The sequence below is a fragment of the Phlebotomus papatasi genome, chromosome 2, assembly GCF_024763615.1.
Source record: "Phlebotomus papatasi isolate M1 chromosome 2, Ppap_2.1, whole genome shotgun sequence".
Classification (NCBI taxonomy): Eukaryota; Metazoa; Arthropoda; class Insecta; order Diptera; family Psychodidae; genus Phlebotomus; species Phlebotomus papatasi.
Window position 1 is genome coordinate 14,316,811 of NC_077223.1, and position 17,589 is coordinate 14,334,399.

The 17,589-nt window shown below is 34.8% G+C and overlaps 2 protein-coding genes across 3 annotated transcripts; one reads left to right on the forward strand and one right to left on the reverse strand.

Annotated features, from left to right (window-relative positions):
* Positions 1-4,094: 4,094 nt before the first annotated feature.
* LOC129802672 (BLOC-3 complex member HPS1) lies at positions 4,095-10,739 on the reverse strand. The gene is made up of 2 exons (XM_055848669.1): positions 10,609-10,739; positions 4,095-5,983 (listed from the first exon to the last, which is right to left on the reverse strand). The coding sequence occupies exons 1-2, from the start codon at positions 10,729-10,731 to the stop codon at positions 4,373-4,375; spliced, it is 1,734 nt and encodes a 577-aa protein (XP_055704644.1). The 5' UTR covers positions 10,732-10,739; the 3' UTR covers positions 4,095-4,372.
* A 106-nt stretch (positions 10,740-10,845) lies between these two features.
* LOC129802671 (TBC1 domain family member 16) lies at positions 10,846-16,299 on the forward strand. Of its 2 annotated transcripts, none has more exons than XM_055848668.1 (4): positions 10,846-12,760; positions 15,402-15,546; positions 15,604-15,892; positions 15,967-16,299. In XM_055848668.1, the coding sequence occupies exons 1-4, from the start codon at positions 11,160-11,162 to the stop codon at positions 16,164-16,166; spliced, it is 2,235 nt and encodes a 744-aa protein (XP_055704643.1). In that variant the 5' UTR covers positions 10,846-11,159; the 3' UTR covers positions 16,167-16,299. The 2 variants fall into 2 exon arrangements, with proteins under 2 accessions (XP_055704643.1, XP_055704641.1); XM_055848666.1 differs by having other exon boundaries at positions 10,997-12,760; positions 15,387-15,546.
* Positions 16,300-17,589: the final 1,290 nt, after the last annotated feature.

Sequence of the window (17,589 nt, forward strand, 5' to 3'; positions counted from 1 at the left end):
AAATGGCGTAATTGAGATTCATAATGAAACAAAGCGTCAAGGAGTTGTGAATTTCTCTGTTTTTCTTATGGAAGTTTCTAAGATAATTTCAAAGTGATCAAAGTATTTTATTTTTCTTTGTGAGTTAATAATAATGTTAGTTGCGCAACGAAAATCGAAGAAAACATGGTCTTTTATAAAATTGAATTTTACGTCGCATTCATATCATCTTTTAAAAACAATCTCGCATTAATTGTTTAAGAGGTGCTTTCATGGTTTCAGTGAATAAATTTGGTTTTTTTGTGAAATAAAAACTTTTTTAATGAGAAGAAAAAGACCCTTTATTAATTGGAAGTACATTTGAAATACGCAGTAATAGGTCTTACGGGGTTTCCTTAATTAGGAAGCTAAAAACGAGCTGTTTTCCACGATTTCTTTACAGAAGGAAACGACGAAGCTTCATAAAATTTTTGGTATGAGTTTATACATATTTAGAGTAGGGAGACTGGGGCAAAAAGTCACAAATTGATAATTTTAAAATTGAATATCTTCCAAGATAAAAGACATAGCGGCTTAAAAATTGTTCCATATATGGAATCCATAGACCTTCTTTAAAGTCGTAAGTTTCTTAGAATTCGAACAAAAAATTAAGAAATTAAAAAATATTGAAATTTTTAGCCCTATTTTGAAATGTTTTCTTTACAACAGACATCAATTTTGACTTACTTATTTTCAAAAATTGATGCGCTGGTACATATTTCCTAAATGATTTGGACTCTTTGAATACGAAACCACTATCTATTTTAGAATTTTACAAAGATTCTTTTCTCCAGAAATCCTTTTATTAATGGTAATTTGGGGTAAAAAGTAACAAAAGGTATGGAGCAAAAAGTAACAAAGACCGAAGCAATTTATGATGTCTCACGGAGAAGAGAAACGTCATTACCATGTCTCGCCGCTTGTTGTTTGCATTGGTCAAACGATTTGCAGTCTTTTGTGTGTGTGTGTTTTTTTTTCTAAAACAGCTTGAAAAGCGCTTTTCTCGTTTTCTCACTTTTCTCGCAGAGAAAAAGATGTAGATGAATAAATTTTCTATGAAAATATGTCCTCTAGGTATTTTTTTCAAATTTAAGGAAGCCTGTAATTAAGCGAATCAAAATATGATAATACTCTATGTCTGGTACTATTTGCCCCAGCATTTTTGAGAATAGTCACAAAATTACCTTTTAGAAAACAGCTCGATAAATGTATTTCCTTACACAATAGAGGAAAATGACTTTCACAAAGTTGTAGAGCAGTAAATTTCCTATAAAACTGCACTAATTAGAAATTTATGGGGCGCTAGGTTAGCTTGTAAAAAAATAAATTATTAGTTTTGTGAGTTTTTGCCCGAGTCTCCCCTACTTAAATAATTTTTTTCGAAAAAAAAATATTACAAAATGTCGGACTAATGAGTAGTTCAATGGGGCACCTCGTCGCAGTAATGGGAAGTGGGGCACCTTTGGGATTTTTCACCAATTTTTTAAATAAAATTGAGCCTTATCGTGATATAATTTAGCTGCACAAACAGATTGAGAAGCTAAATTACATGATTATATGGCTCAGTTCCACTTAAACATACGAGGAAAATCCCAATTTCAAAGGTGCCCCACTTCCTCCTACAAAAGTATTACATCGCACATTCGTAGTTAAAGTGGCAAAACTTGATTTTTTGCGATTTTAAATAAATTTTAGTACTCTTACAAAGTTTTTTTTAACCCTCTAACAGGTAAGACCGCCTTAGGGCGGTCATTCTATAAATCGCATTTACTGCGGTAATATTACTTATTTGAAGTTAAAATATCTACAGTGTCCTCATTTATAGTCTTACTAACTTATTTTCTGAAGCTGAACTCATTTTGACCTTTCGTTTTGCTTACCATCTTCAGTTTTGTGTGACAGGTCAGAGAAAAAACAACAAAATATCGTTCGCGACATTTTGCGTTTTCAAGTGCAAAAAAGATTGTTTTAAAGTAATCTAACTATAGTGAGAGTGTTATTTTCTGAAATATATGCTATTCTAGTTGTTCTTCTATTCTATTCTTGTTCTGGTAAAATATATTATTATTTTGCAAGATATTAATCATGGAAAGCAATTGAGATTGCACGAAGACTGTCCAGATTGAGTAAAATGGTCGATTTCTACGAATTAAGCGAAATTGATAAAGAAGCAGACTTCAACAGTGATGATGAATTCCCTAATTCGTCCTTTAATGCCCCAGATCGTGAAATAAAACCAGAAAATGAGCAATGTATTTCAAAGGACCTTCAAATTATACAAAAAATGACGTTTTCATAGGCGATATGTGACTTATTCGGTAAAAATCAGTCTTATTGAAACACCTTGAGCTTCATTAACGTCTAATTATAAAAATTATGAAAGTTTTTTTTCCTAAAAATTATCATTTCTTAGATAATCATACAACATTCATCCATAAAAAACGTTTAAAATTCATTTATTTTACTATTTGTTTACTATTTTTCAATTAAAATATTTCAGTCTGTTTATGCCTTAAACCGATATGACCGCCTGAATGCGGTTTTTACCTTTTCTCACCTGACGCCCAAACCGAAAGAGATGATGAAGAATGGATGGTTTTTTTGAGTTCAGTGGACCATTAATTACCCTAGACAAAATTATTTAACTACTTTTTTGCATATTAAAGAAAACACTGTTACTGTTTTATCACACTTGCACATTAAAATTTTAATATGATTCACATTAATTGTCGCTGGTGAGAGTCCAAATGTGTAATTTGTGTGTTTGAATCATTTTATATTCAAAATTTGATCTATTTGTTGATGAAAAGGTAGACTTGGCCCGCAAAATTTGATATAAATTGATTTATAGCATTAATGCGAAAAATTAATACGTTTTTCTCTTTAATTTTTTAATGTGAAAAATATTTATGCTTTAGGTAAATTTAAATTTATTTTTGCAGGCCAAGTTCACTTCTTTATCAATAAATAGAAAAACCCCAAATATTAAGTGACTCAAAGACACAAATAACATATTTTGACGCTCACAAGCGACAATTAATGTGAATCACATTAAAATTTTAATGTGCAAGTGTGATAACGCCGTTAGAGGGTTAATTCTCAAGAGACACTAAATAATTATTGACATCACACTAAAATTTTGTTATTTTTTAAATACTTGAAATAAATTTGAAATTATTACAGTGGTCCTATTTTATTGTCCGAACATATCACCATTCACATATTATATGTCAAAATAGAGATCTCTAATAGCCAAAGCAACACTTATTCTATACGTATGGATATCATTTGAAAATTTGTACATCAAAATCATTTCAACGCATTCTGGAATAAAAAATTACAAAAGTTAAAAAAAAAATATCGCACTTCAAATTTGGGACATTGATGCTTATAAGCACCCTGTCCAAAATTGTGAGCCTTTACCCTAGCTGTTAAATAATTGGCTAAATTGAAACACATTGAAAAAAAATGAATTGTTCAAAGCTAGAATCGTCCTACTTTAAAAAAAATAAGAAATCTTGTGAGAGAAGGCTTAGTTTTTCTATGAACCAAAAATTTATAAGGCTTTACATTCCTTCTGGGGCTTTTGATTGAACTACCTACCTTGAGCCAATTTTGAAAATTTCATTGGTTGATGTTTGACAAGAGCGATATGTCCTCGATTTTTCAATTCTTCTTATGACAATTCTCCATCCATTGAAAAATTATCGACAATACGTGATCAAATATTTAACCTCATTTAATATTTGAGTCCAATTGTATTCTCATTGTATTCTCATGGTTAGTTCTGCTTTTGAATTCTTTAGGATGCTTTCATGTACCTTCCCCAGAGAATCAAAATTTGCTTTTCTTACTGACCAAATTTAATAAATTACTTACCATTTTGTTTAATTTTGTTGATTGAAGACATCTTAAAAGCTCTTACCACAAAAAAAACATGACTAAAGCTGTGCATATTGCCCGTATTCACCTTATTAAATCTCATTGGAATTGATCTGAAAAGTTGTGAATGAGCATCATTTCAGTGAATAACTTATCATTGAAGTTTTACCATTGAAAATTCTAATCAAAATCACTTTTAGTCTGACTGGATAAAAACTTTATTGAGAAGACACAAATGAAATTTTGCACTCATCTTTGGTTTGCTTATTTTGGCACAATTTTCACTCAATGTTGGGGAGTGCTTTTGGGGGGGAAAATTGAATGTGCTGAAAGATGCAAATTCAGTTAAATGCAATATGCTGTACCTTGGTATATTGGTGGGATGGAATGTGAGTTTCAATTCAATGAAATACTGTGGTATTTAGTAAATAATTGGCATTATTTTCGCTTATGTGCACTTGTCTCTGTTTGTTCAGAGGATATCCAAAGGGTTCCCATTGATGCCAATTATATCATTGATTGTCACGGCAATTCGACGTGAGTGTTCCAAGCACAAATTTGAATTAACAAGACCCAAATGGACAAGATAGAGATCATAGGATTTAATTCTGGCCATTGGTGTCTTGGGAAACAGAGTTTCTGTGATTTTCTGGTAGTAATTGGCCGAAGTTGATGGATTTTCAACACTTGATGGTACATCCTTTGGATCCAAATACTGTCCACATTCATCTTCGTACCAGGTGAAGAAGGAAAAGGATAGAGCAGGACTTTTCCAAATCAATGAACTCCTTCCCTTTTTCCTGTACTTCAACATTAGGTCAATGGTAGTGAAGAATTTTGTCCTGGACAGCAATTTGGTATCTTCCCAATTGCGTTCAGGCGAAATAATCCTACCATCGCTGTTGTCCACGAAAATAAAATGAATCAATCCAGGATATTCATCAATATAAGCCTTCATTGCTGTTTTCTGCTGTTCCAACGAGATATTCCCGAGGATGCCCTCGAGGAAGGATTTAAGGGCAACAGATACTTCCATGAGAAGAGGATTGGAAGCTAAAGGATGGAAAGTGTCAAAGAAAAGGGTCTTGAACAAGAGTTTTAGACAATCTATGAGTCCAGGCAGGGAAGCTTCGAAGAACTTTGTCACTTCTCTGTACGATGAATTTTTGGCCAATTCATTGAATTTCTTCTTCATCCCACTCCATCGCATCTCCACACTCTTTCCCATCCGTTCAGACTCCACCTTGGCCATTCGATTCCCTTTCAATGCTTCCAGAATTTGCTTTATAGCCATGTCACTCTTCTCAATCATCGCTTTAATATTATCAGCATCCAAAGGATAATTGTGAATCTTACAGAGAAAAGTTAGAGTATCAAAAATTACATCAGCCACCTCGGCATTGTCATACTCAATGGCCAGGAGGAAGATCAAACTCTCCGTGATCCTATAGCCAAAGACAATGTGCGGAAGACAGGAATTCTGTGCTCCAGTCAAATAAATCAAATAGCAATTTGATGAATTTATCTGTGTACTCAGAATTCTGATTTGCAGCAAATCCCGTGATGACAGATCCCTAACAGAACGACTAGAATAAACCGACAGGAGTTTCCCATGGCTAAACAGAAGGGCATGATGCCGCGAAAAGAGTTGTTCTTCCTTGAGATTCTTCAAACTCTCCTGCACATTTGTCACTATCTGACTCCTAATCTCGCGCGAAATTAGAAAATACTCAACTTTCTCCAAATGCGTAGCCTGATCCTCCTCATCCATCTTCATCCACACCCTCATTAAATTCCTCAGCAGGGTTGATTTCTCAAAGTCCATCCTCAGCAACTGAATATCCGGTCCACAAATCAACTTACTAAACTCCCGACAAGCTGACAGGATTTTCTGTTCCTGCTCAGGCTCCCCAAAGCCCATTTTGAGGTAGAGAAAACCAAAGAATTCATCATAGATGACACAGAGACTCCCCATGGTCTGCAATCTAGTATATTTGTTGTCAAACTGACTGCACATGACCCTCTGGGACGTGACGATGGGATTCAGAACTTGCATTACGATATCACTGTCCAAGTCACATTCCTGCAAATACCATCAACGTCGAGAAAATTCAGAACTGTATTCAAATTTACTTTTAAAATAAAATCACGGATTAGAGTTGTAAAGGCTAGGAAAGGGCTTGATGGCTTCTTCTGGATTCTGGAGTCTGATGGAAACTAGGGGAAAGTACTCTCCCTTCAAATGTTCATGCCTTCGAATTTATTACACATTTTTATCAAATATTAGTTAGCTTATCATAAATTCTTGATAACTATATGATAATTGTGTATAAGTCTCTAGGAAAAAAGAAAATTCACATTATTCGAAGGCATGAACGTTCGAAGGAAGAGTACTTTCCCCTATATTCTCTTCTCAATACTTCCAGTGTTCATCAGAAGAGTATTTCTCTTTCAAATTAAAAGAATCAGGTTTTTCTCCAAACCTGAACCAGAAGAATTCAGAAGAGTTTCCAGGCTTCGCACACATTTTCTGGCTTCGAACACTTTATATTTTTCCTATATTCCTTTAAGAAACTTAGACATATTTTTTTTCTAAAAGTATGTTACTTAAGACTAGCTATTAAAATATATTTAGGGGAAGGTTTTGCAGGTTCGTAACGTCGCTGCTTCGTAAAAGTTGATTTTTTCCAAATTACACTGAGAGAAATCCGAAAAAAGTCAAAATAACATTCCGGAATGTTCCGGATGTCCGGATCATTTCCTGCAGTATTGATCCGAAATCAGTGTAAATATTATGCTTCTTAGGTGTATTATGGGTTAAAGTTACCCTTTTTCATGTTAATTTTACACTTAAAAAGGTGTAAAATTAACAATAAAAAATGTTGACATATTTTTACTCTCAAAAAGTGTTAAAGTTATGACGAAAAAAAGTTAATCGCATCCTCTTTTTTTCTCAGTGTACTAAATGAATATTATCTATGGTCATATATTCTAATAGCTAATCCCACATCTCACATTTGCTGTCAAACTTGGGAGCCTAGGCCTTTTTTCCTGGGTTCTAGAAGCAAAAATAAAAAAATGGGCCTAAAATCGTAATTCCGATGTGTATTATTTTATGCATTTTTTCACGCTTTAAATGTCTTTTGGAAGAAAAACAACATTCCAAATTATAGAGGACTTATCAGGGTCAACCTTTTAGCGACGAGACACTTTTTACGGACTGAAAATCAACAATAAAAATTAAACTGAGAAACATAATCAATGATAAGTCTTACATCTAAACTTAGAAAGTCCAACAGAGTCTGATTCGGTGTACTTTTTGCCTTTATAGGGACAAAAATAGCCCAAAAATTTAAGTAATTTTTCTGACAATACCAATGAATAATATTTTTCGCTTTAATGAAAAATATTACGTATGAGTATTGTAGTTTGTAGTGGCCAAAAAGGGTTTTGTTTAAAAAAAATTTAAAGTAGGGTAAAGTGATATAATTTGGAATTAGTGTTACAAGTTGGACAATTCGCCGGTACAAGTTGGACATGGCTTTTTTCTTGATAAATACAGTACAAAATTTGTTTTTAAACACAAGGAACCAAATTATAAATTTTCAATTGTATCCGTAAAATTGTGAATATTGAATTTAATAAACGGGAATTTAGTTGAAAAAAAAATTCCTAATTTAAAAAATTATTTATTCTCTCATTGCTATCCTTCAATTTTAATTCATCTTCCTTATTTCGAAATGAATGTTTTATATAGCAATTTCCCCGATTTTCGCAGCCAGATATATCACGCATATAATCCTCCAAGTTGTTCCTTTTGTAATGATAATGAAATATTCTCGATTAAACTAATTTATAAAATACGAAAATGAAATTAATTAGTTTTAAAATGAGTAGCAAATATTGTGGATTATTAAATTACCGGTGCAATATTGTAAAAAGTACGTACCAGAGAAGACCAAACACAACAATAAATCTAATTATCCTTTTTACATTGGTTTATTTTGAACATCCACAAAATCGACTTATTTTTAAATAAAAGATTTTTTTAATATTTATTATCACTGTTCTGAACACGATGAAATTTGCAACTTCGAGGAACATTTAAAAGATTTAAAATTGCACAATAGTTAATTAATAAATAATACACTCAATTAAATTTAGGTTAACCCTCTTACCGTGCTATCACACTATTTTTTTTTTCAATTTAATTTTCAGATGAATTATTCCTATGCGTTATTTTGCATTAAAAATCATTTGAATTGATAGATTTTCGCTTCTTTATTGATATAAACTAATACTTGGCCCACCAAAACATGTTTAAACATGCCAAAATAGCATAAATGTGGTTGCTCAATTAAATTTGAATTTAGCAAATTAAAATGTTAAAATTGCTCTTTAATTTCAATTTTATTGCAGTTAAACAAAGTAGCATTCTGACGAACATTATTCTTATTAAATTTATTTACTCGTAATTAATATTATTGGTAGCCAAAAAATAAGATAAGTATTTAAGTACAGTAGATCTAGTGATAAACTTGTACGCGAGTGAAGCTTCAGTATTATAGGAATAATTTTCTGAGTTTCTCCAAAGCAATTCGAAGGAAATTGTTGTGTTAAGAAATCGCATTTGGGATTACAGTAGAGTCTCGCTATAAGTCATCGCTCTATAGTCCACAATTTATCGACCGTTGATTTCAAAACACTGATTTTAAGTTAGGTTATGTTTTTTAGTATGCGACATGCATAATTATTTTAATATTTTTGTCAAACTTTATTAAGTAGTTGTGATAATTGTGATCCATAATGAAGAGAGCGAGGACAAGTACCACAATCGCAAAGAAAGTGGAAGCCGTCGAGCAATTTCAATACTAAAAATCGTTGATAATTTTAAAAAATGACATGGACTATAGTGCGACCCAAGTGTCAAATTTGAACCAAATATGGACTATAGCGAGACTCTACTGTATACAGATTTTTAACAAGACTGTACGAAAGTCTCTTCATGAGCCCCCTTGCCTACAACCCTTTTTTCTGGCTTTGGGGATTCTTTTTCATAACAGATAAGTGACTTCTAAGATATTTTGTATTATCACACATTTTCCGGAGTCATTCACAATTCAAAATCTCGTGGCACTATTTAAAATTGAGCACATTTCTTGCAAAATGTGTCCTGTCTGTGAGAATTTTCAAGTAAATTCTAGAAATCTTATAATGCTCAGTTGGCTCAATTGAATTTAAAATTGAATTGTGAAAATCATACTTATCCGCCCATACAACCCGTCCTCTCTACAATCCTATTTGAAAGGGGTGGTAAAGCGCCCAAAGCTTTGCGAAATGCTCGAACTTGCGATTTAGAAACTATATCCCTCAAAAGTACTTTCACATCATTTACCGTTTAGCGGTTCTCAACCGATTTGAACCGATTTATAAATCATTCAAACGATTCTCCAAAATTGTTTAAAAAGCAATAGAATTGATTTTCGGATAAAAATTATTTATTGGCTATGAGTCGGTTCATCACTGGTTCAAAACCGATTGGAACCGGCCCATTTTATAGGAAATTCCAAGACCTTTCCAACGAGCCCAATATGACCCCGTTTTTCTTGAGTAAAGCGCTCTCTAGTGCCTTTTTAACCTTTGACCTTGAAAAACCGATATTAGGAATGAATCAACGGTATTTTCGTATATGGTGGAATGTTCGCATGGGTAATCTCTAAAATATATCGTCTTTAGCAATTGTGCTAACTGTATTTGCATTGTGTCTGCATTCGTCGCAAAAGCCGCTCAGTGATGCATCGTTTACAACGAACGCTGACACAAAGAAAATGCAGTTAGCACAGTTGTTGATCCAACCGACGATATCCAAAAATGAAAAAATCGCACGATGCGTTTTCGAGCGTAGCAGTAATTAGTTTTTAACAAGATATAACCCAAGTAGGGACGTCAAAGGTTGTTTTTTTAAATGAAATTAGACTCTCCTAGCCCTCCTAGCCTTCCTTAAAATTTAGACGTTTAGTAATGTATTACTGTACGCGTAAAAGGCTAACCTAACTCTTCGAGAGAAGACATAGGGGAAAGCGCGCTACCTTCGGACGATTTATATTTCGTACAAATCTTTTTTTTTTTCAATGTATTATTAAAAGAATTTGGCCCATTATAATACTACATTTTAATAGCTAGTCCAATGCCTCAAATTTTCAGAAAAGGGCTATGGGTGAAATCCATAAGAAACATAGAGAAAAAAAATTGAATTGTCCGAAGCTTGAGTCGTCCGAAGGTAGCGCGCTTTCCCCTACATGTTGCCCAGACTCTCCTAAGACCTTGGCCAGGTAAAAGCAGTGAAAGCTTTTTGTGCTTATTTTATCAAAAGCTAAACACATTGCTCTCACCAGAAGACAGCTGAAGATAAAAACTCTTCAATATTTCTCTTGAATCCTGCATGAGATTTGTTAGGGCGTCTTTGAGAAAATAATTGTAAATTACCCCCGAGAAGCCCCAAAACAACAAAACATTGTGGCATTTCTACAACATCTCACAGCCAGAATCTCAAAAATACCTCAACATAATCAACATAAAAAGCCTCTAGAGCTAATTCTTGGGCAATGTGTTCAAAATATCTTCTTCTCAAAGCATGATTTGGGGCTCAAAAAAGAGCCCCAAATGCTTGACAAATTTTTCCAATCAATAATAAACAATGAAACTAACCTCAAAATTCTCCTCAAGCAATCCATTCGCTTTTCCCAGCTCTACAAATTTTTCTTTGAGAGAATCATTGTAATCCTGATAGAGGATGATATTCTGATGCCCTATGATGAACAATCCGTCCATTTTTTTCCAGGATTTCCACACAAAAACACAAACTTTTCTTGGGGGGCTTCAAATGACTTCAAGACAGCTGGAAAAGTTTTCTAGCACTTCACTGACGTCACGATTTAAAGAGCCAGAGGTCGGTGGCCTTTAAATTTGTTGTTTTTGCGCGTAAGTTTTTGGAACAATTTCCTGGACAGGAGACTTCCGAGAATTGTTTTTGCTACGTCAATTGATTGAGTGGGATGTGTCAGTGATTGTGGGTTGATGATGAATTGCGAGAATGTGTTTTTGCGCATGAATTTCGAGTGATGACATCTCCGGGTAATGTCAGGGTATCGATCGATAGACTCCTTGCCACACAGAATTGATTGATTTTGCTGGAGTAAAAAAAGGTGTTAGGAAGGTTGGTATAGTGCATAAGAGTGACTACTGGAAGATTTTGAGAGATGCCACTGGTGAGTATCCTGAGGAAGGCTTCCAGCTATGTTTTGGGTGGAGATGAGGAGGAACAAATTGATGAGGGTGGTGCCTCAGCTGAAGACAATGAAATTATGTTCTGCAAAAACAATGTATGTGTCCATCCACCTGCTGTTGTGAGGAGTGAATATGATGTACTGCATCATCCGGGATATTTAACAGTGGCCAGCAAGACATTCATTGATCAGCACACAAATGCAAAGAGGCATACCTTACTCCTGACCTGGATTCCCAATTCCACTCTTCGAAAGTGTCCAGCTACAATTGAGAAGGTCAGCCTGAGGGGTGAGATTGATGAGCAGGAACTGTGCAGGGAATTGAGTCAAATGAGTGAATCCACGGTGACATTCAACAGCAAGAATCCCTTTGCCAGTGACCTGATGAGTGTTAGCAATGGCTACACCTCAGATTACTCCGAAACGGTGAGTGTCAGCTCCAGCAGTGATAAGATGGAGAGGGATTCTGTGCTGGATTCAGAAATGGACAAACCCGAAGGTGAACAGGAAACTGAGGAGTCAAAGAAAGCTGAAGGGGAGATAAAAGAGTTGATCAATGAACTCCAACCACTTTTGGACAGTGCAGACCCCAATTTGGCCAGTATTCAGCTCAAGCCACCACCACCGCAGATGACTTCGGTGAACATCACAATAGCTAATCCGAGAATTGAGAATGTGGACATCTCTCCGACTGATGGATTGATAGAGAATCCGCAGCTAGCAGCGAGATTTGCCAGATCAATGAGTGAAGAAAGCAACAATCCCCATTGGATGACACCAGAAATGCTGGCTTTTAGGCACAATCTTGCCTTTCCCGAGACTTCAGCCACAAACAGCCCGGTTATTCAGCGTCGGACACCAATAGTGCTCAAGTGTCGACGATTCTCCGTCGATCTCAGCCAGATGCGCTCCCTTAGGCTCTTCTTCAGCGACACAGAGTGCACTTCGGGACAACTAGTGATCGCTTCGAGGGAATCTCAGTACAAGATCCTCCATTTTCATCACGGTGGCCTGGATCATCTGGCACAAGTTCTCCATCAGTGGCACAGTGTTCTGCACAACATCCGCCTGGCCCAGGAGGATCTCACCTGTCCCTATCGGCAGTTCATGGTATGTCGTCCTGAAGTCCGTAAATCCGAACTCCATCCAGAGGAAGAGAATGTCAGCAAAATCACCACGGACTACTTCTACGGGACACTGCTGAACAAAAAGGGTCAGATTGAGGATGATCTTCTGCTGAGAAAATGTGTCTTTTTCGGTGGACTTGAGAAGAAGCTACGAAAGACAGTTTGGCCATTCCTTCTGCAGTGCTATTCCTTCTATTCAACCTTCGAGGATCGCGCAACTTTAGCTGAGATCCGGAGGCAAGAATATGAGGAACTCACCAAACGACGTCTCTACTCAATGTCTCCTGAGGAACATGCTCATTTCTGGAGGACTGTGCAGTGTGTGATTGAGAAGGATGTTGTACGCACAGACAGGGGCAATCCCTTCTTCGCTGGCAACGATAATCCCAACATTGAGATAATGAAGAACATCCTGCTCAACTATGCTTTCTACAATCCCAATCTTTCGTAAGTTTCATCTCAAATTTTCAAGCTTTTTCCCCTTTTTCCCATTTGTGATCTTTAAATTTGGCAGATAATGACTTTCTAGTAATCACAGCTATTGCAATCGTCATGAAATTTTCTCTTAGGACTCAAACTTTGCCAAAAAAATTTTTTTACATATTATATTATTTTATTATTATTGAAAATCCCTTGGGAAAAAATATGACAATTGTTTGACTTACGATTTTCAGTGATAGTTAAATATCTAGAATCTAGATGAAAATTTAAATTCTTATCTAACTTGACATCGGCACATCCAACAATTTTAAGGATACTGGATATAGATTACATTACTCTCAGCCCTCAATACGGAACATTCGTGGAAAGAATAATTATATTATACAAATAAATATAGCTTAGTATCTGCAATTTTCTATTTGCCTAAGCTGTCTACATAGGCAAATTATTGAAATAATAACATTTCAAAGTGACATTGAAATAAAACTTCAATATTGAAGAGAATATTGAAACCAATATTTCAATATTCACCTACACAGTGAATAAATTGTCTTCAATTACAACTGAGTAGGTCTCTACACACTAGAGAAATTTATGTCCATATTGAAGAATTTTTTCTGGAAGAGCGTAGGGAATTTGCTTCAATATGGACATAAATTTCTCTAGTGTGTAGAGGCCATAATATACCATTCTAATCAGAGATTCAATTCCTTTCAAACATCGAAGAACTCTTGGAATTAACATGTTTATGAACAGGAAGACATCTCATAATATCATCGTAAACAGGACCAGATATTCTGCTCTATATCCTACTCAATTCTTCTCAGACACCCATCTTTGTCAGGACTTTTCCCCTACTTTCTCCAGAAAATCTCAGATCTTCTGGGATTTTGTTGTATCTTTTGTCGAGTGCGCCCGGAATACTCATGTTGGTCAGAAAATTTCTCCTAATTCCTCCAAGAAATCACAGATCTTCTGGGATTTTCTTCTGTATTTTATCAAGTACACCCAAAATAGCCAAGTTAATCAAAAGATTTCTCCTGGTTTCTTCAGGAAATCATAGATCTTCTGGGATCTACGAAACCAAGAGAAATCTTCTGACCAACTTTCGATAAATAAGATGGAAAAGATTATAGAAAAAAGAAAAATTGCTTTTTCAATTTTTTTCTGGACGTAATTAACAAAAAAAATAGGAAAATTCCAGAAGATCTGTGATTTCCTAGTGAAACCAGGAGAAATCTTCTGACCAATTTTGGTATCTCAAGTGTTCTTGATAAAATACAGAAGAAAATCCCAGTAGATCTGTGATTTCCTGGAAGAAGCTGGATAAATTTTCTGACCAACTTGAGTATTCTGGATGTATTCGACCAAGTGCACAACAAAATTCCAGAGAAACTGTGATTTTCTGGAGGAAGAAGGTAAAAAGTGCTAACAAAGCTGGGTTCTTGAGAAGATTTGATAAAATGTACAGCGAAATTCCAAGAATATGGGATTTTCTGGAGGAAACAGAAAGAGATGTGTCCTGACTTGGATTTTGATCTTGAATGTGTTTTCATTCATGAACAAGGAAATCCCAGGTGTTCTGTGATGTGTGAACGAAGAAGATTCCTGACCATTAAAAAATATTGAAGGAAATATCAAATCAATTTGATATTTAGAATTTCTTTCAAATTTTATTTCAATGTCACTTTGAAAATTTTTATTGACATTATATTTGGCCCAGTGTGTAGCCATTCCAAATAATGAAACAAAATATTGAAAAAATGCTTCATATTGAAACAAATATTTCAATAATTGCCTACACACTGGGCAATTTTCTTCAATATTGAAACTTTTATGTCAATAAATCTTTGCAATGTGGAAGCAATTCTTGTCAATATTGGATATTAAAAAGAAATATTGCAATAAATTTTGTTTAGTGTATAGCTAGCTTAAGAAAAATACTTTTATCTACTACATTTTTAGATCCGACTACGGAAGGTATGATGTCAATTTTTAAATACTAGCAGAGAATTTAACGGTTAGGGAGACAACATTGTGCTAACAAGTACAAGTTCTTTACATTCAATGAACGACGTTTTTTGTTCCTACTTAAAATTCTTGAGAGAAACTCAAACTCAGGTCCCAGGGGGCACCTTGGAGCACGGCTGGTAAAATAAATTTCAGGTGAAATTTACTCAAGAGGTCTAATACTTTTACATTTCAATGTAGTATAAACCTTAAACCTGCTTATATAATCGTTTGAAATATTTAAAACTTGTACCTTGAATTTTTGTTCGTTATAAAAAGTTTTCACATAAGGGAAGAGAACCACATTATATCGGAATGTTAAAATTAATGCTATTATCAAACGAATTTTTACAGGTCAAGTCTACCATCAATAAATAAATCAAATTTTGATCGTGAAAAATTAAATTTTAATCATGAAAATTTCTACATAAAATATCTCAGTATATGTGTTGGATCGAATAAAAATCTCATCTGCAATATGTTGATCTAGGTTTATCATTCGCTTTAGCCAAAGGATCACAGATATTTTAAAAGCTTTGCAGAGCTCATTTTAAGCTTTTGCTCATATTTCATCTGCTTTCGTGCTTTTTCCTCGATGTCTCACGATCACTTGCTGCTACAGCCAGGCCAATTTCAGATACACCCAGGGCATGAGTGATCTCCTGGCGCCAGTTCTCTGTGAAATCAAAAATGAATCTGAGACTTTTTGGTGTTTCGTTGGACTAATGCAACGAGCTGTCTTCGTCTGCCAGCCTTTGGACAATGACATCGACAGGAATCTGGTAGGAAGACTCCATCAAGCATCTTTTGCAGAACTTCTCTGACCAAGTGTCTTTCAGAGCTACCTGAGGGAACTCATCAGGATCATGATTCCTCAGTTTCATAGTCATCTGCAGAAGTTTGCAGATGCGACTGAGCTTCTATTCTGCCATCGATGGATACTCCTCTGTTTCAAGCGAGAATTCACCGAAGCTGTGGCCATTCGGATGTGGGAGGCATGTTGGTCAAATTATCTTACGGATTACTTTCACTTATTCCTCTGTCTTGCGATTATTGCTGTGTATGCAGATGATGTGATTGCCCAGAATCTCCGGACGGATGAGATGCTTCTCTATTTCAGCAGTTTGGGTGAGAATAATTTGATTTATATTTCTCACAGGAATGTTCTTTGCTTTGCCCACTAACCCATTCATCAATCCCAGCAATGTACATGGATGGGCAGTTGATTCTGCGAAAAGCTCGTGGATTGCTGCATCAATTCAGGCAATTGCCAAAGATTCCATGTACTCTGTCAACGCTGTGCAAACGCTGTGGTCCTGGAATGTGGGATTCTGGACATCATCCGGCTATTGAATGCATTGGACACTTGGACAATGAACACTGTGCTTTCGCTTTTGATTAGATACAGACACCAAACGCTTCTTCAGGTATATATACTATATAAAAAAAAAAAGAGTTCACAAAGTGATGGAAACACGCATTAATGTCTACTCTCTGTTGCTATTTTAAATTAATAAAACTATATTTCAATTGTCGATTGCGTTTCAGATGGATTAAGTTGCTAATAATTGGTAATATGGGTAATTAAACTCCTTGATTTTGCCATTTCAATGAAATATTTAATCTCGTCAAATATTTTGGGTTTATCGTATTTTCTGATTGGCTAGAGCTAGAGCTTTCAATCCTTTGAATATACTTTTGAGCACTGGCCAATCAGAGAACACGGATCGAGAACTAAATATTTTATGAGATGAAATATTTAATCAAAACTCGACATCGATTTCTCAATTTGAAATAAATCAATAGTTGTATATCAGAAATATCGCATGTCTATTTTTAAACATTGGTTTTTGTTTAATTTTTCAACTCTTACACTTATTAACTAAAGCTTATTGCTATTAACTTTGGAAATAAACTCATTAATTTTGCTAGATTTGGTAAAAGGGTTTTTGCATATTAATTAATGTAAAATTGGTTTTGGGAATGAATGTTTTCAATTCTGGAACTAAGACATTTCAGAAAATGAAAAACATTTTATAATTTACTAAAAACTAAAAAAAAAATATTAGGTCAGGTAAAAAGTTCTCAGGCATTTTCTGAGGCTTTGGTTTGTGCACCAAATACAGTATCAGATGCAACAGCAAAGAGGCGGTTCAAACGATTCCGTTCTGGGAAAATGGATGACAAAGATAAGGTACACTCCTAGTAAGCCCAATTGCCGAAAATGTCGATAAACTCATAGAAATCGTTGAATTCGTTGTGTTGGACCAGCACACGAGCACTTATTCTTTTGTCCAAGAACGGAAGATTAGCGGGAAAACAGTTTGGAACCATTTGCATAAAGCTAGCTATACACTAGACAAAAGTTATTGCAGTATTTCTTTTCAATATCCAATATTGACAAGGATTGCCTCCACATTGCAAAGACTTATTGATATAAAAGTTTCAATATGGAGCATTTTTTCAATATTTTATTTCATTATTTTGAATGGCTACACACTATGCCAAATAATGTCAATAAAAATTTTCAAAGTTACATTGAAATAAAATTTGAAAGAAATTCTAAATATCAAATTGATTTGATATTTCCCTCAATATTTTTTTAATGGTCAAGAATCTTCTTCATCCAGAACATCACAGATCTTCTGGGATTTTCTTCTGTATTTTGTCAAGAAGACCCAAAATACCCAAGTTGGTCAGAAGATTTCTCTTGGTTCCATAGATCCCAGAAGATCTGTGATTTCCTGGAGAAACCTGGAGAAATCTTTTGATTAACTTGGATATTTTGGGTGTTCTTGACAAAATACAGAAGAAAATTCCAGAAG